Source organism: Hyperolius riggenbachi, chromosome 2, assembly GCF_040937935.1.
Source record: "Hyperolius riggenbachi isolate aHypRig1 chromosome 2, aHypRig1.pri, whole genome shotgun sequence".
In the NCBI taxonomy this organism is placed as follows: domain Eukaryota; kingdom Metazoa; phylum Chordata; class Amphibia; order Anura; family Hyperoliidae; genus Hyperolius; species Hyperolius riggenbachi.
Genome location: NC_090647.1, coordinates 142,149,243 through 142,175,374, shown reverse-complemented (window position 1 = coordinate 142,175,374; position 26,132 = coordinate 142,149,243). Strand labels below are relative to the sequence as shown.

At 42.5% G+C, this 26,132-nt stretch overlaps 1 protein-coding gene across 4 annotated transcripts in view; it reads right to left on the bottom strand.

Annotated features, from left to right (window-relative positions):
- LOC137545859 (signal transducer and activator of transcription 2-like) overlaps nt 1-26,132 on the bottom strand; it is a 99,390-nt gene that overhangs the window by 55,513 nt on the left and 17,745 nt on the right. For all 4 annotated transcript variants that reach the window (XM_068267579.1, XM_068267576.1, XM_068267578.1 and 1 more), the window contains exons 4-8: nt 18,705-18,800; nt 16,465-16,557; nt 13,078-13,156; nt 4,231-4,316; nt 1,988-2,136 (exon numbers count right to left, since the gene is read on the bottom strand). In XM_068267579.1, coding sequence (XP_068123680.1) covers nt 1,988-2,136; nt 4,231-4,316; nt 13,078-13,156; nt 16,465-16,557; nt 18,705-18,800 — 503 coding nt within the window. The remainder of the gene's footprint in view (nt 1-1,987; nt 2,137-4,230; nt 4,317-13,077; nt 13,157-16,464; nt 16,558-18,704; nt 18,801-26,132) is intronic.

The window sequence follows — 26,132 nt, the reverse complement described above, 5'->3', positions numbered from 1 at the left end:
TAGGGGGTGGGGGGGAATGAGTTTGAACTTACCCGGGGCTTCTAATGGTCCCCCACAGACGTCCTGTGCCCACGCAGCCACTCACCAATGCTCCGGTCCCCGCTGCCAGTTAACTTCTGGAATTTCAGAATTTAAAGTCTGAAAACCACTGCGCCTGCACAGCCGTGTCCTCGCTCCTCACTCATTTTCCCCCAACCCCCCTACAGTATTCCTTTAAATCGGACCTGAACTCAAAACTTTCTCACTAAAAGATAGGCAACAGCATAATAACCTTTACATAAAAAACATTTCTTTGTTAGAGCTTATACAAATCTTATAATAAATCTGCAGTTCTCCACTTCCTACTTTCATGGAAGCAGACATATTAACATCCTGTGCTTACAAATGAGATCTCTGCCGTGAAAGTCAGCTGACACAGCTGAGGGATCCAATTACAACTTGGGCTTAGTCACAAATGAGGGGAAATTAGGCTAAAATCTCTAATTACTTACAGGGGGCATTTCTCTATGCCAGCCCCCTGCAACCTAACTGTGCCCACGCCATTTTCAAACGATCGTCTATTCCCCTGCCGCAGCTCACTTTCATTCACGCTGACTAGTAAGTTGACGTCCACTGCGACTGAACACACGCATCCTCGTACGCGCTCTCGTGACCAGGAGCATCCTGCGCAGGTGCAGTACGAGAAAATCTCTACACAGTACGCTACCAGCTACGAGAGTGCGAATGAAGATGTGCATGGCCAGGGCTGTGGAGGCGCAGTGGACGGCGACTGCCAGAAGCGAAAGAAGCTGCGGTGGGGGAACCGACAAATGTTTGATAAAGTTGCGGGCACAGGAAAGCTGCAGGAGGATGGCAGAAGCCCCAGGTGGGTGAAACTTATTTTTATTCATCTTCAAGTTTGCTTTAAAAGGTGTACTGGAAGAGTTAAACTTACAAGACAAGACACGACAAATAACATTTATATTGCTCTTTTCTTCGGGCGGACTCAAAGCGCCAGAGCTGCAGCCACTAGGGAGCGCTCTATAGGCAGTAGCAGTGTTAAGGAGACTTGCCTAAGGTCTCCTACTGAATAGATGCTGGCTTACTGAACAGGCAGAGCCGAGATTCAAACTCTGGTCTCCTGTGTCAGAGGCAGAGCCCTTAACCATTACACAATCCAGCCACACAGTACACTATCCAGCCACACTTACCTGGGGCTTCTAATGGTCCCCCGCAGACGTCCTGTGCCCACGCAGCCATTCACCGATGCTCCAGTCCCCACCTCTGGTTCACTTCTGGAATTAAAGTCGGAAAACCACTGTGCCTGCGCAGCCACGCCCTCGCTCCCACTGATGTCACCAGGAGTGTATAGCACAGGCCCAGTACAGTCTGGGCCTGCTCAGTACGCTCCTGGTGACATCAGCAGGAGCGAGGACACGGCCATGCAGGCGCAGTGGTTTTCCGACTTTAAAGTCAGAAATTCCAGAAGTGAACTGGCGGCGGGGACCGGAGCATTGGTGAGTGGCTGCGCGGGCACAGGATGTCTGCGGGGGGACCATTAGAAGCCCCGGGTAAGTTCAACTCTTTCCCACCCCCCTACAGTAGTCCTTTAAGCACAAATGTAATCTCACCATTGTGAGAGTTCTGCTCAGATAGAGACTATGCATTCATCTACTGGTGGTGTATTGCAGATTATTTTTTACAGAGTAATATAATCCACCTTGCAGACAGCTGTTTCAGGCACAGTTTGAACACTGTCCTCGATATAAATTGCTGTGACTCTATGGTTAGGACTTAGGGAGAAAGAAATGTACAGATAACCAAGTATGCCTGGCTTTTCAAAAAAATAAAGGAACCCGGCATACAGACTCACAGAGCAAGGTTTTATTTTACAAATCTTTTAAGCACCTTTATACAATTTTAATGGTTCTGTTTCAGCCTGACTTCACAGAGGACCCTGTAAAAAACAAATCCATTTTTAAATTCACTCAGTACACAATGGACTTACCAGCTTTCCATCTTTCCCAGACTAGTATCTGTAGAAGCACCAATGCACGCCAACTTTTGCCTCTGAAGCCATTCTGTAAATTCTTGCAGAAGAAAACCAAGAAGGGTCTCACAAAGCCCAAGCAGCTCCTTTATCTGATCCAAGATTTCCTGTGGTGCATGGCGATAGCAAGAAGAAGATATTGGATGATCAGGGGTAGGCTGAACATTTCATACAATTACGAGGCAAAACGTATGGGAGCTACTACTAAGGCAAGAAGTAGAAACATGTAGAAACAGTGCTAAAAAGTGAAAAACTGAAAAAGCCTCCGTGTAAAAATATTCGACTTAGTACTTCCAGCCATGTAAATATTATAGATTTCAGTCCCCTCAAAACAAAAAAAAAGTATAATTTTTAAGTACTGTTATCCCAACAATTTGTCTATAGACATAACTACCCACCTTTTGAAGTTAACTTCTACAGTCAGAAACAGGGCTGTGCCATGGATCATTTGTGTCTCCCATTATAGCAAACATGTATGGAGGATGCAAAACCGAGGCATCACTACAAAACATGCAGGACCCCAGATAAATTGCCCACGCCCCTCCCCAAGTTCACTTGTCTCTCTCTTTTGTAACCCTCATGACCAGGATGACTATCTGACAGGCATCCTAACAAGTGTGACCCCCATGACTCCCCTCACCAATAAAAAGTGTGGCCATAACACCACTTGTTCTAGGAGGGGAGTGCCTCTACTGTAGAGAGGGATGGTAAGACGTTGGGGTCCCCCACCACAGTGATTTTCTTCACACTAAGCAACCTGCTGAGGCAGACAACTGTACATCAAAAGGATCCAATATTGAACACAAGCAAAAGCAGCTTAGTGTATGAAGACGACTTTAAGTGGGCACTGAAGAAGCCAAGCAGTCCCTGAGTATGTACACAGACCAGCACAGAAAGGCTAGCTCTACTACACAGGAATCCTTGGTCTACCCATACCTGAGGAGGGGGGGGGGGCAATGGAATGGTGCATATTTTGGACAGAATGTAAAAAACGGTTAGCAAGAGATGAGAAAGGGTTCATAAGTGTCACGTTGAAACAATCATTAAATATAGGAGGTGGTCCTATACCATTTATCAAAAGGTCAATACGTACCATTAGCCTGGCACATACACTTTTACATAATTAGTGTCATTTTGGGTGCTGGATAGTGTAATGGTTAAGGGCTCTGCCTCTGACACAGGAGATCTGGGTTCGAATCTCGGCTCTGCCTGTTCAGTAAGCCAGCACCTATTCAGTACAGAGTCCTTGGGCAAGTCTCCCTAACACTGCTGCTGCCTATAGTGCATGTCCTAGTGGCTGCAGCTCTGGTGCTTTGAGTCCGCCAGGAGAAAAGCGCGATATAATTGTTCTGTGTTTGTTTGTTTTGTTTTATACACATCCAATTTTAATTGGGTTATGACTGGCCAACTTTACCATTTCCATGTAGTAGAAGGGTCAACATATTTTGACTAGTCTGAGCAGATGTTTAGGTAAGCTATCAAACTACATAAAGGAGGTAAATTGGCCCGGCATTGGCAAATCTAAATTGGAAGTGTGTGCGCACCATAAGGTTGACTGTTGGCTTGAGTAGATGGATTATCTGTACTTCACAGCTGCCTAGTGATATGCTTCATTAGAATATGAATATATTATTGATTGATATAGTGCCAGCATCTTCTGTGGCCCTGTTCAACAGAATCAAAGGTATAACAATACAATATAAACAATATGTACAGTTGCAGTTATGAGTACAAGACAAGGGTGTTTTACAGCCATTGCAGTGAACACATCAATAACAGATTTTTACATAATGGTGGAAGATATGCATGCACATTACACAGGATTAAGAGACAAAAGAGAAAGAGAGCCCTGGCCAATCAGCATTACAGTCTAGGGGGTTAAGGAATAAGACAGTAGGTGAATGGAAGCTGTGTATGGGATGGTAAAATAGTGGTCAGTTGCCAGAGTGTCCTAAGAGAGAGAGTATGCTTGCCTGAAGAGGTGAGTTTTGAGATTGCACGTAAAAAAGGTAAGTTTGGGTGAGTAGTGGGTGTGTTGAGGGTGTTCCAGAGGAGGGGAGAGGATTGAGAGAAGTCTTGTAGGCAGGAGTGGGAAGAGGTGACTAGAGGGGAAGAGAGGAGAATATCGTTTGTAGCAGATTACATATTATTATGAAATCCTAAAAGTATTTATTTGGACTTTCAGCTCATGTCTTTATTACCCTGCGTTTTCGGTCCAGATCATTCAGTTGGGTTTGGAGGTCGTCTTTTTTCTTCTGGAAAGTTTTAGGTGGTTGATTTGCAGGGGCTGTAAAGAGGGGAAAAAAAGGTTGTGTATGTTTCGAGCAAGTGAAGGGGGGGGGGGGGGGGCACAAACATTCCTAGCACCTCCAAAAAGGTTCTGTGTCCCTGTTGAAATTTTTTTCTTAGAGGACCACTACAGCAAAAAAAAGTAAGCAGTTAAAATTTAAAATCTGACAGACCCAACAGGTTTTGGACTAGTCTATCTCTTCAATTCTTGAACGGCAGTTGCTCAGTCTAATGCTAGGAACACACCATACAATTTTGTGTTAGATAGATGGGTTGATAGATAATTTGACATGTCCGATCTTCTTTTCGATCGTTTTTCTGATCGATTTCTCATAGGAGTGAATGGAAATAGATAAGAAAAGATAACAGAATTGAATTGGAAATTGATTGGACAGAAAAATCGACGAAAAAACGCATTGTGTGTATCCAGCATAACTGCAAAAATAGTAAGCACACTATTGTGGCAGAATGAGCAACTGCGATTCAGGAAATACTTTTGAAAAACAAAAAACCCTGAGAATCACACATGAGGAAATGGCGTAGTCCAAACCATGTTGGTTCTTTTTTCGCTGTAGTGGTCCTGTAACCACCTGTCCAGGAGACAGGAATGGCCACACACGATGCAATAAAAGTATACATTTTTGCTGCAATTCAATAAAAACGATCGGTGATACAGAAAAACTGAAAATGTTTTTTTTTTTTTTAAATGTCTTCGAAAAAAATTCGATCAAATGTTTAATTTATTACAATTTAAAAAAAAAAAAAAAAAAAAAAAAAGAGTGGTGGATTTTTCTGATCATGTTTTATGAAAATTGAATGGTGTAGTTGTCAATTTCTTGATTTATAGACCCAAGCATTTTTTTCTGAGTTTTCAATCTTTTCTTCATTACTGAGGAAAAATTGAACACACACATTGATCGGATTTGTGAAATTGTACAATTAATCAGAAAAATATATTGCAATTCTTGCATTGAAAAGAAATTTTCAAAAGTGTATGGTGTATTTCTATCTAAAAAAAAAAAAAAAAAAAAAAAAAAAAAAAAAAAAAAAAAAAATAATAATAATATATATATATATATATATATATATATATATATATATATATATATATATATATATATATATATATATATATATATATATATATATATATATATATATATATATATATATATATATATATATATATATATAAACACCTTTTAGCTTTTTTTTTTTATTTCTCAAAAAGGTGCAAGCAGTCCTCTGAGAATGTAATTTTCTGATGCCAGCTGCAAAAGTTTTTGCACTTTTCTTGTCATATGATATTGGTGACTAATCCTAGCCCTCCTTAATGACCCATTCACACTAGGGCGCTTAGCGGGTGATTCCCACTAATCGCCAAAGCGCTATGGCAGCATTCTCACTGCTGCGATTGGCGGCAACGACGATTGGCGAGAGATTGGCGATTAGCGTTAACCACAAACGCGTTATCTGCAGCATGTTTGGAGTGATTCTGGAACGATCACTGTATAGTGCTTACAACGCGCTGACCACGATCGTTCTGAAGTGTCCAGTGATTCTACCGCTCTGTGCACTAGTGTTTTACGATTTCTAGTGTGAATGGGCCCTAACAACACCTAAAGGTGGCCATACACATAGATTTGCAGCAGATTCGACCATCAGATAGATTTCTGTCAGATGCCTGTCAATTCAAATCTGACGAGAATCTGATGTGTGCCACACACTAGGAACAGATTTCCAATAGATTTCAGAATGAAATCTATTGGAAATCGATCTAGATGCATTATTGGACCATTAGATACCAATGTAAAACTATGAGCCATCGATCAGATCGACCTAGATTTTCTATCTTGTCAGATAGATCAAATCACTCAAAATCGGCCGCACATCGATCATTCAATATATTTAAAAGAATCGATTTCTGATTGATTCCATGGAATTGATCGAGCAATCGATGGCTGAAATCGACCAGTGCATGGGCCCCTGGTAACTTCTCCTTACTGGGGTCTAAACCTTATCAGCACCTAATGGTAGCCTTTCTTATCTGTGCCTAAACCTATGTATTGATACCTGATGGTAACGCTCCTTATCCACACCCAACAGTAACTCCCCTAATGCCTAATACACACAAAGAGATTTTCAGGCACATTTCCTGCCAGATCGACTATTTTCAACATGTGCGATCTGATTTCAAATAATTCTCCTATTGATTTTCCGTAGAAGTGAATGGAAAATCCATCACAAAATCGATCAAAATTTTCCGATTGATTTTCCGTAGAAGTGAACGGAAAATCCATCATAAAATCCATCGAAATCAAATCGGACATGTTGAAAATAATCGATCTGCCTAAAAAAATCTCATTGTGTGTACTAGGCAATAGGGTAGCTATATACTTATCCATTTTGATGTTCCATTGACCTTTAGATTCAATTCTCAAATTGAGGGTGAATAAAAATACACTTTTGTATTGGGCTCAATATTCAATCAAAATTCAGTTGATTCAGCAGATGGGAGAATTTTAGTCGATTACATTGGAATCGGCTGTAATTTTGTGAGTTTTTAATTGTTTGTATATTTTTTCAGTGTATCTGACCACATGTTTTGACATAGATCTCATTACAACTTTGAGTGTGTGAAACACATTCATTTAATAATTTGGGTGAAATCCAACATACATGGCTACCAGGATGTGGGGCTTTGATTGATTTCTTCTTGATAGATATTTTTTAATTAAAAATAATTATCAATCAAATCTCAAATGTATGGCTAGTTTTACTGGAGCCTATACTTTCAGCCAAAGCCTCATTAGCACCTAAACAGTAGACCTTTTTACCAGTGCCTAAAGCTCCATTTATTTATTGTATTTATAAAGCGCCAACATATTACGCAGCGCTCCATATTGATGCCTACCAGTAATCCTCCTTACTGGTGACTAGCCTTCCTGACACCCACCCGTAACTTACTGGTGCCCAACTTTCTTAATGGACATCTAACGGTAGCTCTCCTTTTCTACGCAGTATTCCCCATCTGGCATTAGGCCAAGCAGGAAGCGATACCCGCTTGGCCAAGCAGGAAGTGATGCCCGCTTGGCCAAGCAAGAGGGATGCCCGCTTGCAGTCACTTCCTGCTTCGGGGTATGCAGAAGTTCACAGAAGCGTATTGTAAAAATACGCTTCTGTGCATGCACACCACAACGCCGCCTTGGTAATTATTTTAAAATCCACACATTGTCATAGACTAACATGACGGGCCGATGCAGATTGACGCAAGTTGACGCAGAAGCTGCGTGGTACCGTAGTTTTGAACTGCGTCGGGGATGTGGAGAAAACGTCACTTCCATCGCTACGTACCGCAGAAGTATGAAAGTCTCCATAGACTTTCATAGCCCGATGGTGGGGTGCGGTAAAAATACTGCACCGACCCGGTGTGAATGGGCCCTTACTCTCCTTTAATGCATAAAAGCCTGTACATACACTGGATTAAAGTCAGATGAGACGGCCGATAATGACCGACTAACAATAATCCAGCATACATGTGTACAGCAGCCCCCGATCTGCTAGTTATCTGACAGGCAGATCAATTCTGCTGAGCAATGGCCAATAGCTTTTCTCTCCCTGCTCAACACCACATCGGTGCCACTCTGATGGTCCTCCGCCCCTCCCACATTGCAACAGAATGTGTCGTTAATCTCCAGGCTAACTTCACATCTGTACAGCCTCAGCCAAGTGATGTCACCGGAGGGATCAGGTCATGACCCTAATCGGGCATCATCCATCCAGCTTGTGTATGGACCTTTTCTTCATCCCTTTATTTGGTGAGAAGACTGAAGGTGCCCACTAATAATTAAAATATTGATCGCACGATCTCAATAAATCCATGTAGTAGAAGGGTAAATGGAGTGAACATACTTTGAATGGATATTTTAGGTAGACCCTCATATTACAATCATGATTGTACAATTAGTGCGCACCTTAATATTTTCATACTCTATCCCCTTATTGATGCCTAGCCTTCCAGTATTTGCAAGTGAAACCAAACTTTCACTTTTCCTTCACATCAACCCTTTGAAACAACAACAACGAAATCTGAAACCAATTACTAATGAAAAGTTAAGCCAAAAGTTGTGCCAAGAATTACCATACTTCTGTGCCCCTATGCTTCCCCTGAAAATAGTGTACCTAACAGAACGTGTCTCCTCAGACAGCACAACAATGTGTACAATGCTTAAAGACAACTCACTGGCAGGGAAGCAGTAAAAAAGGGTGCATATGGCTAATGGACAAAAAGGGCGCAGCCATAGACTGCAATGCAAAATATCGGCTATTGGGCACCCGACAGGAAATTTGGGCGCCCAAGAAATAGTGGTTTCAGGGATCGTGATTAAAGTTTTTATTTACAGAATAAGGTTTATTACAAATATCGTTTACAAGTTCGTTTCGACTTTGTGGTTTACTTATTTTTTTCGTTTTTAAATTTCGCTTATAGGAGCTCACTTATTTTTCCGTTTTTAAATTTCGATTTCAGAACTGTAACAAGTAAATTTTCGTTTACACTTATTTTATCATTTAACCACTTTGTCCTCCTTGATGTAGTTCTATGTCAAGGAGGACATGTGCGATCACGCGCGTGCACACACGCTCCCGGCCGCGGATTGTTAGCCCAGGAATCAATTAATCGGGCCATGGTGCCCGAACACTGATTTCTCTCCCCCGCAGAAAAAGCGTCAGCTTCTCTCGGAAGCTTCGCTTTTTCTGCCTCCTATGTCCCTCTAAGCATACATTGTATGCTTAGAGTGACGTCATGTAAACAAACTCAAGGTTGCCATCTTGTGGCTAAAAAGTAAAACTACATCTAAATGTAAAAAGAAATAAAAAAAATACACATATATTTACCCCAAACAAATACTATTTACATCCCACCCTCCCAAAAATAGCCACATAAAATGTTTAATAATTTAAAAAAACAAAACAAACAAACATAAAACCTTACAATAAAAAAAAAAACACAAATATTTACCTAAGGGTCTAAACTTTTTAAATATTTATGTAAAGATGAAATATTTCTATTTTTTTATTTTTTTTTTATAAGCTTGTGAATAGTGATGAATGCAAAACGGAAAAAATGCTCTTTTATTTCCAAATAAAATATTGTCACCATACATTGTGATAGGGACATAATTTAAACGGTGAAAAACCCGGGACAAATGGGCAAATACAATACATGGGTTTTAATTATGAAGGCATGCATTATTTGAAAACTGAGAAATAATGATTTTTTTCAGTTTTTTTCTTATTCTTACTGTTAAAATGCATTTACAGTAAGGTAGCTCTTAGCAAAATGTACCACCCAAAGAAAGCCTAATTGGTGGCGGAAAAAAACAAGATATAGATCAGTTCATTGTGATAAGTAGTGATAAAGTTATAGGCTAATGAATGGGAGGTGAACATTGCTCGGATGCATAAAGTGAAAACGACTGAAGGCTTAAGTGGTTAAAATTCATTTTCATACGTATACTGCTTAAATATCGTTTTCAACCTTATTCTATTAGAAATACATCGCTTGTGGTATTAAAAAAAAATTTTTACACGTATAATGCGTCGATTATAGTTTTATTAACTTACTAATATATCGCTATTAATATTATCGCTATTTTAAGATTTTTAATGCGTACGTGATTGTAAGGCTATCTAATATATATATATATATATATATATATATATATATATATATATATATATATATATATATATATATATATATATACTGTATATACCAAGATATATATATGCCAAGATCCAAAGAAATTCAGGAACAAATGAGAAAACAAAAGTAATTGAGATCTATCAGTCTGGTAAAGGTTATAAAGCCATTTCTAAAGCTTTGGGACTCCAGCGAACCACAGTGAGAGCCATTATCCACAAATGGCAAAAACATGGAACAGTGATGAACCTTCCCAGGAGTGGACGGCCGACCAAAATTACCCCAAGAGCGCAAAGAAAACTCATCCGAGAGGCCACAAAAGACCCCAGGACAACATCTAAGAACTGCAGGCCTCACTTGCCTCAGTTAAGGTCAGTGTTCACGACTCCACCATAAGAAAGAGACTGGGCAAAAACGGCCTGCATGGCAGATATCCAAGGTGCAAACCACTTTTAAGCAAAAAGAACATTAAGGCTCGTCTCAATTTTGCTAAAAAACATCTTAATGATTGCCAAGACTTTTGGGAAAATACCTTGTGGACCGGCGAGACAAAAGTTGAACTTTTTGGAAGGTGCGTGTCCTATTACATCTGGCGTAGAAGTAACACAGCATTTCAGCAAAAGAACATCATACCAACAGTAAAATATGGTGGTGGTAGTGTGATGGTCTGGGGTTGTTTTGCTGCTTCAGGACCTGGAAGGCTTGCTGTGATAGATGGAACCATGAATTCTACTGTCTACCAAAAAATCGTGAAGGAGAATGTCCGGCCTTCTGTTCGTCAACTCAAGCTGAAGCGATCTTGGGTGCTGCAGCGGGACAATGACCCAAAGCACACCAGCAAATTCACCTCTGAATGGCTGAAGAAAAACAAAATGAAGACTTTGGAGTGGCCTAGTCAAAGTCCTGACCTGAATCCTATTGAGATGTTGTGGCATGACCTTAAAAAGGCGGTTCATGCTAGAAAACCCTCAAATAAACCTGAATTACAACAATTCTGCAAAGATGAGTGGGCCAGAATTCCTCCAGAGCGCTGTAAAAGACTTGTTGCAAGTTATCACAAACGCTTGATTGCAGTTATTGCTGCCAAGGGTGGCCCAACCAGTTTTTAGGTTCAGGGGGCAAATTTCTTTTTCACACAGGGTCATGTAGGTTTTGAGGTTTTTTTCTCACTAAATAATAAAAACCATCATTTAAAACTGCATTTTGTGTTCAATTATGTTATCTTTGACTAATAGTTAACGGTTTTTGATGAGCAGAAACATTTAAGTGTGACAAACATGCAAAAGAATAAGAAATCAGGAAGGGGGCAAATAGTTTTTCACACCACTGTATATGTATATATCTATATATCTACTTTTCTATATCTATCTATATCTATCTATCTATCTATCTCTATATCTATCTATCTATCTATATCTATATCTATATCTATATCTATCTATCTATCTATCTATCTATCTATCTATCTATCTATCTATCTATCTATCTATCTATCTATCTATCTATCTATCTATATATATATACATATATATCCCCCACATATACACCACATATACAATATGTCCACTTAAGGACCGGGCTGTGTTTTAGAGATCTGTGCTGCGTGGGCTCTGCAGCGTTTTCCGTCCTCCCTACCTCTTCCTGCCTCTCGCTTAGGCTCTGATGTGCGCATACACACACACACACACACACACACACACACACACACACACACACACACACACACACACACACACACCTTTTTCTATTTATAATATTGTTAATGTGTACGTGATTTGAAGGCTATTTATTCTATTACAAATATGTACATTATTCTATTCATGTTATTTATAGTGAAGTATTTTAAGGATTAACCTCCCTGGCGTTATGATTCTGCACAGCCGCATGGCCGCGCGTGGTTTTTTTAAACCTAATTTTTTTTTTTTTTTATCATGTAGCTAGCTTATCGCTAGCTACCTGATTTCAGCAAGGCTTGGTGTACAGAGGCGCCAGAGTAGAATAAAATTGTTTAAAAACCGTCTAAAAGAGGGGGATGTTCAGGTGGACTTACCTCCCTCGAAAATATAAAACTCAATTGAGTCACAATATATCAATACAAATATTTTATTTAACTCCACTTAGTGCAACGTGTTTCGCAGGTGTGGTCCCGCTTCATCAGGCAAACAGGAGTATAACTCAATGGGTCTAAATGCAGAAGTGAGCGCAGAGGCGCTAGCGGCGTGTTTCAAAGAAAAATTATTCAAATCGGCGTCACTGGACGAGCTCAGCTCGGGAGCTTGCTAGGGAGGTTAAATATATTATTGTTTATATGTGTGTAAGGGTGTTTGTGCAGTGGAGATGGTTAGGGTTAAGAACCACCAGGGGGATGGTTAGGGTTAGGCACCACCAGGGGAGATTTAGGATTAGGCACATAGTTACAGTACAATATACACCACCGGGGGGGGGGGGGGGGGGTGGTTAGGGTTAGGCGCCGCCAGGGGGGTCTAGGGATTAGGGATAGGTACAGGGAAGGTTCTGTGTGAGAGTAGGGTTAGGTATAGTTACAGTACAATATTTGTAATATATACAATTTATTAAATTATGTATATTTACACAAAGGGGGGTCTAGGGGTTAGGGATAGGGAGAGATCTGTGTGGGCCTACAGTTAGGTATAATTGCAGTAAAATACCTGTAAAATCTACCATTGTATTACTATGCTTAATACAAGTGTAAATATCGTTTTTGTTCTAGGTGCTATTTGATGTTTAATTTCCGAATTCGTTTATTGTTATAGACGGTATTTTGCCGTTTCGTTTCCGTTTATTCAACCTATTTTGCACTACATTTTCGTTTATAAGCTATAAACGAAAAATATTGTTTTACATTACAACTTATAATTTCGGCTATATCCCGCGCCCTTTTTTCCAGGCGCCCTTTTTTGATGCATGCCACTGGCAGAATATAGTAAGCAGCTAAAGAGTTGAACAGAGTAATGCCTTTAGGCAAAAAAAACCTGTCTCTGCTTTTAACAAAAATGTGTTGTCATAAGGGGGAGGGGGCGTGCACAATACTTACATTCCATTTGGAACATCTTGTATCTGAAGTGAAACATCTCTTGCTGCTCTTCTAAAAATTTCACCTCTTGATCTACAGACTAAAAAACACATACATAAATTGCAAGTCACATAATGCACAACCACTAATTGGTATTGCCCTTGCCATGTAATTTGTGCAATGAATTAAAAGTGTAAAAGTGTCAAAGGTAGCTGGTTCCATCTTCCTGCAGAGGTTTCTTAAATTTAACACTGATCGTTTGAATACAATTTTTCTATAGTAAGGTGCTGTGGCAGTTGCACCACTGCTGCAGTTAAAGCTTTTATGTGCCCAAGTCTTGTTAAAGAGAACCAGAGATGAAGCAACCTCATGTATTTTACCTTATAAATCAGTGGGAACATGACAGTAAACACCTAATCTGCTCTTTGTTACATTGTTCTCTGTTTAATTTGCCTGTTATCACCTCTAAGATAAGAATCCTGACTAAGCAGTCGATCTGGCTTTGCTACAGAATAATTATAGCTGAGACTGTGTTCTTTGCTGTCTTCAAGTCCAAGCCTGCCCCCTGCTGGCTTTGCTCAGGAATCATTATAGCTGAGTCATTATAGCAAAGCCAGAATCAATGCTCAGTCCGGGATTCTTATCTCAGCTAGATAACAGACACTTTTAGCAGTGAGGATGGAACAGAGAGCATGGTAAATGTTTTCTCTAATGTTCCCACTGATTTCTATGGTAAAATACACAAGGGTGCTTCGTCTCTGGTTCACTTTAAAGACTGTGGTTTTGAATGATAATGAAATATACTGGCATTACTGATTCTGGTGCAGATTTAAGATTTTGCCTTGTCTACAATAATAAATGACATGCTTAGCCTGTATATTCTAATGGTGGCCATACATGGTACACTTTTTTCATCAAATCTTACCATTTCTATGTAGTATAAGGGTAAATTAAAGGGATACTGTAGGGGGTCGGGGGAAAATGAGTAGAACTTACCCGGGGCTTCTAACGGTCCCCCGCAGACATCCTGTGCCCGTGCAGCCACTTACCGATGCTCCAGCCCCGCCTCCAGTCCACTTCTGGAATTTCAGACTTTAAAGTCTGAAAACCGCTGCGCCTGCTTTGCCATGTCCTCAATCCCGCTGATGTCACCAGGAGCGTACTGCGCAGACACAGACCATACTGGGCCTGTGCAGTATGCTCCTGGTGACATCAGCGGGATCGAGGACACGGCAACGCAGGCGCAGTGGTTTTCAGATTTTAAAGTCTGAAATTCCAGAAGTGAACTGAAGGCGGGGCCAGAGCATCAGTGAGTGGCTGCGCAGGCACAGGATGTCTACGGGGGACCATTTGAAGCCCTGGGTAAGTTCAACTCATTTTCCCCCGACCACCCTACACTGTCCCTTTAAGTGAATATACTGAAAGGATAATTTAGGCAGTCCCCTTATATTACATAGAAATGGTAAGATTGGATGAAAAAAAAATGTACCATGTATGGCCACCATTACTGTGTACTGTAGTGTTTAGAAGTCCCGACCGGCTGTGTTGCAAAACGCAACCATCCCCGGACGTGACATAAAAACGGAGCTGACACAGAACTGGCTTGCTCTGCATGGATTTTATGGGAACCGAATCTTCGTGCTTTTGAAAATAACGGAAAGAATGACAATCGCACATAAAGAGATGGGTTAATCCAAAACGTGTGATATTTTTACTGCCTTATGTAAGTGACAGCGATGTAAGAAAAAAAGCAATTTATAGAGCATTTTACACAGAAACAAATGTACATTTCAATTATATGCATACACATGCATTTCACAATGTTTTGTGATTGTGGTCCTTTAAGGCTAATGACAGGTTTGGAAAGCACCTGAAATTAGCAATTTATGGGAGGAAACGACCAACATCCTTGAGCTGAAGCTGTTGTGCAAGAAGGAATGAGCCATCATTATACCTCTAAGCAAATGTCCATGACTGATAAACAGCTAACTGAATACAGTGTTGTAGTTGCAGCTATTTTTGCCCCAAAGGGGGGTGGGGCACCAATTACTGCAAGTAATACATTATTTGCACTCATTGGATTTAAATGTTTTAGTTCTAGGTTTAAATGGAAAACAGATAACAGAAAAAGAGAGGGTTCACAAGACTTCCACTGCATGTTCTGGTGTGGCGTGCCTTTAGCCATTGCCACATAGATTTAGTGCAGTAAGCATGGCAGGATTTCTGGCAAGGCTACAAAGGCCATGGCCTAGGACACCAGAAAAGCAAGGGGCAGTTGTGGGGGGCAGGGAGGCAGTAGCATTTAGCTTGCCGAACATTCATACTGCTACAAAAAGTTTGCACATAGCAGTGGGTGGCTGCCAAGAGCCGCATCTGGCACTCGGGAAATGAAGGGGCAGCAAACTTACAATGATCTCTTAGCTTGCCTGTCACTCCCCGAATGTGCCGTGCCAAGGAGCTAACAATCGAATACCTGCCATCATGTCACTAACTGTCCTCAGAGAAGCTTATAATGTAATCCCTGCCATCACTTCACTAATTGTGCTCAGAGTAGCCTACAGCCATGTTGGGGTGTATAGGATGCTGTAGGTCTGAGGGCAGCTAGTGATAGCGGGCCTTGGGTGTTAAAAAGTACAAATCCAGCCCTGGCAGTAAGTGTAACTACACCCCTCTGGGCCCACAACAGCAAACACAACCATCATGGCCCCCCTGCAGGAAACAGACCCACACCCGGGCTATGGAGGCCTGCTCTTCATCTCCTCCTCCTTTCCCCTTGCAGAGTACAGTGGAGCTGTGCAAATACATTCACCTGCTCTTGCTGGGTCTTTTATTCCTCCCGGTGCCACGCACTCTGCTACGTGTCATCCGGCTCACGATGCATGTCATGTGATCCGGAGCTGGAGGTGGCAGCAGAACAAATTGCTGCCAAGAGCAAGAAAGAGGAGACTCGACGCAACAAGAGCAGGTAAATATATTTACACAGCTCCACTGCGCTCTGCAAGGGGAAGGAGAGCAGGAGGAGCGGCCCCGATAGCCCCAGCTTTTGTTACATGCCTGGTAGTAAGTATGTGTGCTGGAGGCAAAGAGCAACTCATCCTCAAAGATTAGGGCAATAGTAAATAGTAACTAGAAGTGAAATGCTTCTTGTACTGAATGAGTAAATGCTTGAATTATAAACCAGGCATTAAATGTGCTACTGTGGATCTGGCAGACTGTGCTGCAATTTATTGTGAAATGGTAAAAACCATGTGCAGGGTTCAGTTACAAGCCCTTTCAGCCCCCCAAAAATTAAATTCAGCTCATCTCAGTTCGAGAATTATATTCTTTTTAAAACCATGTAGTTATTAATGTCTGATTGTGGATTAACAGAGAATTGCATAAAGAGAATATACTGTAATTATTACTGACCTGGATACATTCTTTGATTTTATTAATACGCAGCTCAATTTCATACTGCTGTGCTTGCCCCACTGGTACCTGCACTGGTTGCTCATTTTGGGACTGTAAGGAAGGAGGGGAAAAGTAAATAATTAAAATTAAAGCAATGCATGGAAAAACAGATCAGCAATGCAGATGCATTACCCACATGGCATTCGCTTACCATCCAAAACTGCAAACTTGGGAGAGCTAGACTAAAATAAAGTAACCAGGGATTTGGCAAAGTCACAGGAGTTCTTATGTACACTGTAAGGTTATTATACTTAAACATCTGGTGAGCATGCCTGTTTCTGTCACTGTTCCATGCCTCCAGACCTCCATCAGATGACCAGGCACATCTTTACAGAGGGCAAAGATCAGAACCACTGAAACCTCTGCAATCGTTCTCAACTCTTCTCTCTGGATATACAGTACACCAACCAGGGTTCCTTGGTTACTTTGCAAGGAACCAAATAGTGTGACACAGTTCTATTTTGAAAAAACATGAAGTATTTTGACAAACACTTTGACAAGGGTGCAAGCCCACTAGGTTTCTCTGCAGCCTCCCGGAATGTTGCCGCCAGCAGCACTGGTGATCCCCGTTGTTACGGGCCGTAGCTCGTGCGGCAGATGGTCCTTAAAAGGGTTCACTAGCGCTGCTGGCGATAGTACTCCAGGAGCCTGCTGAGTGACCTAGCAGGCTTGCACCCTTGTCAAAGCATGTATTCGGGTACTTCTAGTAAATGCATTTTTAATAGTAAGTGTTTATTATAATAAAACTGTGTCACACTACTGGAGCACGCCTACATTCTCTTCTTTTCACCATCTCCAAGACAGACACTTTACGGCCAGATGGGAGGAGCCAATGATCCTGAAGTTCCAGTTAGTGGCTGGATAGTGTACTAGTTAAGGGCTCTGCCTCTAACACAAGCAACCAGGGTTCTAATCTCAGCTCTTCCTGTTCAGTAAGCCATCACCTATTCAGTGAGGAGACTTTGGGCAAGACTCCCTAACACTGCTACTGCCTATAGAGTGCTTTCTAGTGGCTGCAGCTCTCCCACTTTGAGTGCGCCAGGAGAAAAAGGCAATATAAATGTTCTGTGTCTTGTTTTGTCTTCTGCATTGTAAATGAAGACCACTTGGGAAACCAACTTACTAAAAATGTTATATTCACTATAAACGCGAGTTTAGACATTTTTTTTCCCTCAGGCCCCGTTCACACTTGCGGTTCTGATCCGGATCCGATCCGGATCCGGTCAGGTTGCATCAGGTGTCCATCAGGATGCGATCCGGATCCGTTTGGCAAAAGTAACGTTAAAAACAAAAAAAATGTTGGGGTCTGGGAGGTCAGCAGAAGGGGGACCTGTGGAATCAGGCCCTCTGCTGTTTAGCACTCACCTCCACCTGCGACATGCTGCCAACATCTCCGGATCCGGATCCAGCTGTGCTGCTCCACTCCAAAATGCTTGCCCATGTGTCCCCATCCAATATCGCCGCAACAATCCCCATAGGAAGTGGGGTAGAACATCCGGATTTCTCAGCCAGTGTGTTGTGCGCTCTCCGGTTCCCATTGGTTTGTATTGGCCGGATGGTGCAGTCCGGCTCCGCCCCGGATACGGCTGCCGGAGGAGCCGGATGAAAAAATAGCGCATGTTGGAACGGAGGCCGGAGTCCGGATCCGTCCCGGATCCGGTCCGGCTCCGGTTCGGCAGAACGGACGCATGTGAACGGACGCATAGGCTTTCATTGCTATGCCGTGCGTCCGTTCCGTCCGTTCTGCAAGCGGTGCGGCTCCGGCACGGCGATTCCGGAGGGCCACCGCAAGTGTGAACCGGGCCTCAACCGGCATGCTCAGGTGTAATTACATGGGGGGAAAGGTTAGTCTGTCCACTGCCCGGACAGTGAACAGGAGCAGCTGACAACTGGTGCTTTGAGCTGCTCATAGAAAAGAGGACTAATGGTCATGGCAACTGGTCGGTACCAGGGTTTCTCACCAATGCAGTCTCTTTCACGCATAAAAACCGGCACATGATTCAGCTGGCATCAACTACACGTTATCATCATTACTACTCATCATCACGAAGCCAATATATTAGTCTGTATTGTTCAGTAAATAATAGGGTGTGCAAATCATGCATAACAAGTACAAACCCATTTCTGATATTTAGCAGAAACAAAACATGAAGATTTTAGCCATTTAGTATTTTTCTACAGCATATTTAATGTCAAACCTCCATTTCTTGGACTTCTAAGAGAATCTGCCTCTCTTGCTGTAGAATATCTCGGATTAGTTCTGCTAGTCTTTGTGGTTCTTCCTGGTACTTCTCCTGCAGGAAAAGAAAACAGAATGATTACATCATTGATCAAAGCCATTCATTAATTTATTGTAACAATTAGTTATTATGCCTTTGAATTTGGCAGCAACTGAGTAGGATAAAAATACAAATGCAGTCTCCAGGGTTCTAGATGATAACAGTGAACCTGTGTAGGGTTGTACAGCTTAACGGCCACATTACAGCAGAAGGTTGAGGCGAATTTTCTAGTCTACATTCATAACAGAAAGTCAAAGAATAAGGAAATAGAAATTGCATCATAAGATCACAATGTAACATTGATTCCCCAAACAGGAAATTGATTTCCAAGAAAGGCAATTGTCTTCCCGCCATCTCCCCACCCAGGAGACAGACACTTCTACAGCAGAACCCCCATTATCTGGAATTCAGGAAACCGTCTCAACTAACCAGCCTGCCTGATGGATAATGAGGACCTTTTTTTTGGTGTTCTGGGGCGTTTTCCTGGCCAGAAAATACAGAGCCTCCACCGATCCTACAGCAGCGTCCCGCATCACCTCCCGGGCTCCTAGCGGCTTCTGTACATGCAAATCAGCAAGTCACATGACCCAACGTGGGTCCGCTGACACTCTGGCTTTGTGCTTTTTTTGGCTGGTTACTCAAGCAACCGGCAAGCACATTTATCCGGCATCAGGTGATCCCCGCCGATGCCGGATCCCAGGGACTTTGCTGTACTCTCTTTTTCCTTCCTCTCTCAGTACATTAAATCATTCACTTTGCACTGTTGCTTTACGTGTCTGACTTTATGAATGGATAGATTATTTATATAATACAGTCAGACTAATAAAAATGATAAAACAACGATGATCAAACAACAACAGGCAGCAAGACCTTCGAATAAGAACAGATACACAAAGTGTGGAGATACAGATTAAATAACAGTCATGTTATTTAATCTGTAGGGAAAATTAAAGAGCAACAGTCTGTCAAATCCCACTGTAGGCAATTCATTTCTTCCATATGGCTTTATACATTTTGTCAAGGTTTTGCCAGCTTAGAAAATCCTATCTGTCAGCATGACCACATCAAGTCTATCTTTAAACAACTGAAGGTGTAGGTCTGGGGCCTTCCATTTAAATGCAATTGACAAGGAAGGCTCCTGGGACTGTCCTGCTCCCAGGCTCTCATGTTTGGCTTCACTATTCACATAAACCAGCATATTATTCATAAGAGATAGGGCACCCTTTTTTCTAGTAAAACCATAGCACAAGTTTCAGGTGGAGAAGGGAATTGCTTGGTAAAGAAGTCCCTGATTTGGCAATAGTGGAAGGCCTCCCCATAGGGGTCTTCACACATTTTTTGATACAGCTCAAATTAATGAATGGGTCTGAGTCAGGAAAGGTGTGGTCCATCAGGTAGAACACATTCCTCGACACCTGTGCCATAGAGGATTTCCCTAGAAAAAATGAAATTGGTGAAAGGAGATAAATCTGACACCCAGCCAGAATTTTGAGGCAATGAAGAGATTCTGGTCCCTCCACCACTCATAATTCAGTTGCGGTATCAGTTATTCACAACTGAGATTACGGAGGACAGGCAGAAGGGGTAGATAGATCTAGCATCAAATCTCCATCAAGGAGGCGGGGTAGCAGAAAGACCCCATTCCAAAATTTGACAGAGTTTGGCAGCTAGAATATAATGCCACAGGCTAGGTAGGGCAATACCCTCCTGCTCCTGCAAAGAACCTGGGCTCTGACCCTATCAGATAGAACGATTAATATGCACCTGGAGCGGGACCAGGGCTTTCTTGAGGAAAGTGGTAGGTAGCATCTTAAACAGGTATAAAATCTAGGATAATAAAACCATCTTACAGGCCAGGTTATGTCCCAGCCAATATGTTTTATAATTTCAACTTGCTTATTACATTGATTACTGTATTTACATAATTTATTTTTTATCGTTTCTATGGTCCCTGCAGAGTGATAGGACCCTTAGGCATACAATTTATATCAATAAATGTTCAAAACCAAAGATTAAACTCTAGAAATCAGGAAATGAGGCATTGGAATGTCTAACAGGGAGAAAGGTAGAGGTGGGTCTAAGTACACTTTAACCACTTCAGGACCACAGTCTTTTCGCCCCTTAAGGACCAGAGCCTTTTTCTCCATTCAGACCACTGCAGCTTTCACGGTTTATTGCTCGGTCATACAACCTACCACCTAAATGAATTTTACCTCCTTTTCTTGTCACTAATACAGCTTTCTTTTGCTGCTATTTGTTTGCTGCTGCGAGTTTTAGTTTTTATTATATTCATCAAAAAAGACATGAATTTTGGCAAAAAAATGACTTTTTTAACTTGCTGTGCTGACATTTTTCAAATAAAGTAAAATTTCCTATACATTTGAGCGCGAAAGTTATTCTGCTACATGTCTTTGATAAAAAAAAAACCATTCAGTGTATATTTATTGGATTGGGTAAAAGTTATAGCGTTTACAAACTATGGTGCCAAAAGTGAATTTTCCCATTTTCAAGCATCTCTGACTTTTCTGCGCACCTGTCAGGTTTCATGAGGGGCTAAAATTCCAGGATAGTACAAATACCCCCCAAATGACCCCATTTTGGAAAGAAGACATCCCAAAGTATTCAGTGAGAGGCATGGTGAGTTCATAGAAGATTTTATTTTTTGTCACAAGTTAGCGGAAAATGACACTTTCTGACAAAAAAAAGAAAAAAAAAAAGTTTCCATTTCTTCTAACTTGCGACAAAAAAAAATGAAATCTGCCACAGACTCACTATGCTCCTCTCTGAATACCTTGAAGTGTCTACTTTCCAAAATGGGGTCATTTGTGGGGTGTGTTCACTGTCCTGGCATTTTGGGGGGTGCCTAATTGTAAGCACCCCTGTAAAGCCTAAAGATGCTCATTGGACTTTTGGCCCCTTAGCGCAGTTAGGCTGTAAAAAAGTGCCACACATGTGGTATTGCCATACTCAGGAGAAGTAGTATAATGTGTTTTGGGGTGTATTTTTACACATACCCATGCTGGGTGGGAGAAATATCTCCGTAAATGACAATTGTTTAATTTTTTTTACACACAATTGTCTATTTATAGAGATATTTCTCCCACTCAGCATGGGTATGTGTAAAAATACACCCCAAAACACATTATACTACTTCTCCTGAGTACGGCGATACCACATGTGTGGCACTTTTTTGCACCCTAACTGCGCTAAGGGGCCCAAAGTTCAATGAGTACCTTTAGGATTTCACAGGTCATTTTGAGAAATTTCGTTTCAAGACTACTCCTCACGGTTTAGGGCCCCTAAAATGCCAGGACAGTATAGGAACCCCACAAATTACCCCATTTTAGAAAGAAGACACCCCAAGGTATTCCGTTAGGAGGATGGTGAGTTCATAGAAGATTTTTTTTTTTTGTCACAAGTTAGCGGAAATTGATTTTAATTGTTTTTTTTCACAAAGTGTCATTTTCCGCTAACTTGTGACAAAAAATAAAATCTTCTATGAACTCACCATACTCCTAACGGAATACCTTGGGGTGTCTTCTTTCTAAAATGGGGTCATTTGTGGGGTTCCTATACTGCCCTGGCATTTTAGGGGCCCTAAACCGTGAGGAGTAGTCTTGAAACCAAATGTCGCAAAATGACCTGTGAAATCCTAAAGGTACTCATTGGACTTTGGGCCTCTTAGCGCACTTAGGGTGCAAAAAAGTGCCACACATGTGGTACCGCCGTACTCAGGAGAAGTAGTATAATGTGTTTTGGGGTGTATTTTTACACATACCCATGCTGGGTGGGAGAAATATCTCTGTAAATGACAATTGTTTGATTTTTTTTTACACACAATTGTCCATTTACAGAGAGATTTCTCCCACCCAGCATGGGTATGTGTAAAAATACACCCCAAAACACAATATACTACTTCTTCTGAGTACGGCGATACCACACGTGTGACACTTTTTTGCAACCTAGGTGCGCTAAGGGGCCTAACGTCCTATTCACAGGTCATTTTGAGGCATTTGGATTCTAGACTACTGCTCACGGTTTAGGGCCCCTAAAATGCCAGGGCAGTATAGGAACCCCACAAGTGACCCCATTTTAGAAAGAAGACACCCCAAGGTATTCTGTTAGGAGTATGGTGAGTTCATAGAAGATTTTTTTTTTTGTCACAAGTTAGCGGAAAATGACACTTTGTGAAAAAAAAAACAATACATATCAATTTCCGCTAACTTGTGACAAAAAATAAAATCTTCTATGAACTTATCATACACCTAACAGAATACCTTGGGTGTCTTCTTTCTAAAATGGGGTCACTTGTGGGGTTCCTATACTGCCCTGGCATTTTAGGGGCCCTAAACCGTGAGGAGTAGTCTTGAACCCAAATGTCTCAAAATGACCTGTGAAATCCTAAAGGTACTCATTGGACTTTGGGCCCCTTAGCACAGTTAGGCTGCAAAAAAGTGTCACACATGTGGTATCGCCGTACTCAGAAGAAGTAGTATAATGTGTTTTGTGGTGTATTTTTACATATAACCATGCTGGGTGGGAGAAATATCTCTGTAAATGACACATTTTTGATTTTTTTTACACACAATTGTCCATTTACAGAGAGATTTCTCCCACCCAGCATGGATATGTGTAAAAATACACCACAAAACACATTATACTACTTCTCCTGAGTATGGCGATACCACATGTGTGACACTTTTTTGCAGCCTAGGTGCGCTAAGGGGCCCAACGTCCTATTCACAGGTCATTTTGAGGCATTTGTTTTCTAGACTACTCCTCACGGTTTAGGGCCCCTAAAATGCCAGGGCAGTATAGGAACCCCACAAGTGACCCCATTTTAGAAAGAAGACACCCCAAGGTATTCCGTTAGGGGTATGGTGAGTTCATAGAAGATTTTATTTTTTGTCACAAGTTAGTGAAAAATGACACTTTGTGAAAAAAACAATAAAAATCCAATTTCCGCTAACTTTTGACAAAAAATAAAATCTTCTATGAACTCATCATACACCTAACAGAATACCTTGGGGTGTCTTCTTTCTAAAATGGGGTCACTTGTGGGGTTCCTATACTGCCCTGGCATTTTACGGGCCCAAAACTGTGAGTAGTCTGGAAACCAAATTTCTCAAAATGACTGTTCAGGGGTATAAGCATCTGCAAATTTTGATGACAGGTGGTCTATGAGGGGGCAAATTTTGTGGAACCTTTCATAAGCAGGGTGGCCTCTTAGATGACAGGATGTTTTGGGCCTGATCTGATGGATAGGAGTGCTAGGGGGGTGACAGGAGGTGATTGATGGGTGTCTCAGGGGGCGGTTAGAGGGGAAAATAGATGCAATCAATGCACTGGGGAGGTGATCGGAAGGGGGTCTGAGGGGGATCTGAGGGTTTGGCCGAGTGATCAGGAGCCCACACAGGGAAAATTAGGGCCTGATCTGATGGGTAGGTGTGCTAGGGGGTGACAGGAGGTGATTGATGGGTTTCTCAAGGTGTGATTAGAGGGGGGAAATAGATGCAAGCAATGCACTAGCGAGGTGATCAGGGCTGGGGTCTGAGGACGTTCTGAGGTGTGGGCGGGTGATTGGGTGCCCGCAAGGGGCAGATTAGGGTCTAATCTGATGGGTAACCGTGACAGGTGGTGATAGGGGGTGATTGATGGGTAATTAGTGGGTGTTTAGAGGAGAGAAGAGATGTAAACACTGCACTTGGGAGGTGATCTGATGTCGGATCTGCGGGCGATCTATTGGTGTGGGTGGGTGATCAGATTGCCCGCAAGGGGCAGGTTAGGGGCTGATTGATGGGTGGCAGTGACAGGGGGTGATTGATGGGTGGCAGTGACAGGGGGTGATTGATGGGTGGCAGTGACAGGGGGTGATTGATAGGTGATTGACAGGTGATCAGTGGGTTATTACAGGGAATAACAGATGTAAATATTGCACTGGCGAATTGATAAGGGGGGGTCTGAGGGCAATCTGAGCGTGTGGGCGGGTGATTGAGTGCCCGCAAGGGGCAGATTAGGGTCTAATCTGATGGGTAACAGTGACAGGTGGTGATAGGGGGTGATTGATGGGTAATTAGTGGGTGTTTAGAGGAGAGAAGAGATGTATACACTGCACTTGGGAGGTGATCTGATGTCGGATCTGCGGGCGATCTATTGGTGTGGGTGGGTGATCAGATTGCCCGCAAGGGGCAGGTTAGGGGCTGATTGATGGGTGGCAGTGACAGGGGGTGATTGATGGGTGGCAGTGACAGGGGGTGATTGATAGGTGATTGACAGGTGATCAGTGGGTTATTACAGGGAATAACAGATGTAAATATTGCACTGGCGAATTGATAAGGGGGGGTCTGAGGGCAATCTGAGCGTGTGGGCGGGTGATTGGGTGCCCGCAAGGGGTAGATTAGGGTCTAATCTGATGGGTAACAGTGACAGGTGGTGATAGGGGGTGATTGATGGGTGATTGATGGGTAATTAGTGGGTGTTTAGAGGAGAGAATAGATGTAAACAATGGATTTGGGAGGTGATCTGATGTCGGATCTGCGGGCGATCTATTGGTGTGGGTGGGTGATCAGATTGCCCGCAAGGGGCAGGTTAGGGGCTGATTGATGGGTGGCAGTGACAGGGGGTGATTGATGGGTGGCAGTGACAGGGGGTGATTGATAGGTGATTGACAGGTGATCAGTGGGTTATTACAGGGAATAACAGATGTAAATATTGCACTGGCGAATTGATAAGGGGGGGTCTGAGGGCAATCTGAGCGTGTGGGCGGGTGATTGGGTGCCCGCAAGGGGTAGATTAGGGTCTAATCTGATGGGTAACAGTGACAGGTGGTGATAGGGGGTGATTGATGGGTGATTGATGGGTAATTAGTGGGTGTTTAGAGGAGAGAATAGATGTAAACAATGGATTTGGGAGGTGATCTGATGTCGGATCTGCGGGCGATCTATTGGTGTGGGGGGGTGATCAGATTGCCCGCAAGGGGCAGGTTAGGGGCTGATTGATGGGTGGCAGTGACAGGGGGTGATTGACGGGTGATTGACAGGTGATTGACGGGTGATTGACAGGTGATCAGGGGGGATAGATGCATATAGTACACGGGGGGGGGGGGGGGGGGTCTGGGGGGGGGTCTGGGGAGAATCTGAGGGGTGGGGGGGTGATCAGGAGGGGGCAGTGGGCAGGGGGGGGGGGGGGATAAAAAAAAAATAGCGTTGACAGATAGTGACAGGGAGTGATTGATGGGTGATTAGGGGGGTGACTGGGTGCAAACAGTGGTCTGGGGGGTGGGCAGGGGGGGGTCTGAGGGGTGCTGTGGGCGATCAGGGGGCAGGGGGGGGGAAATCAGTGTGCTTG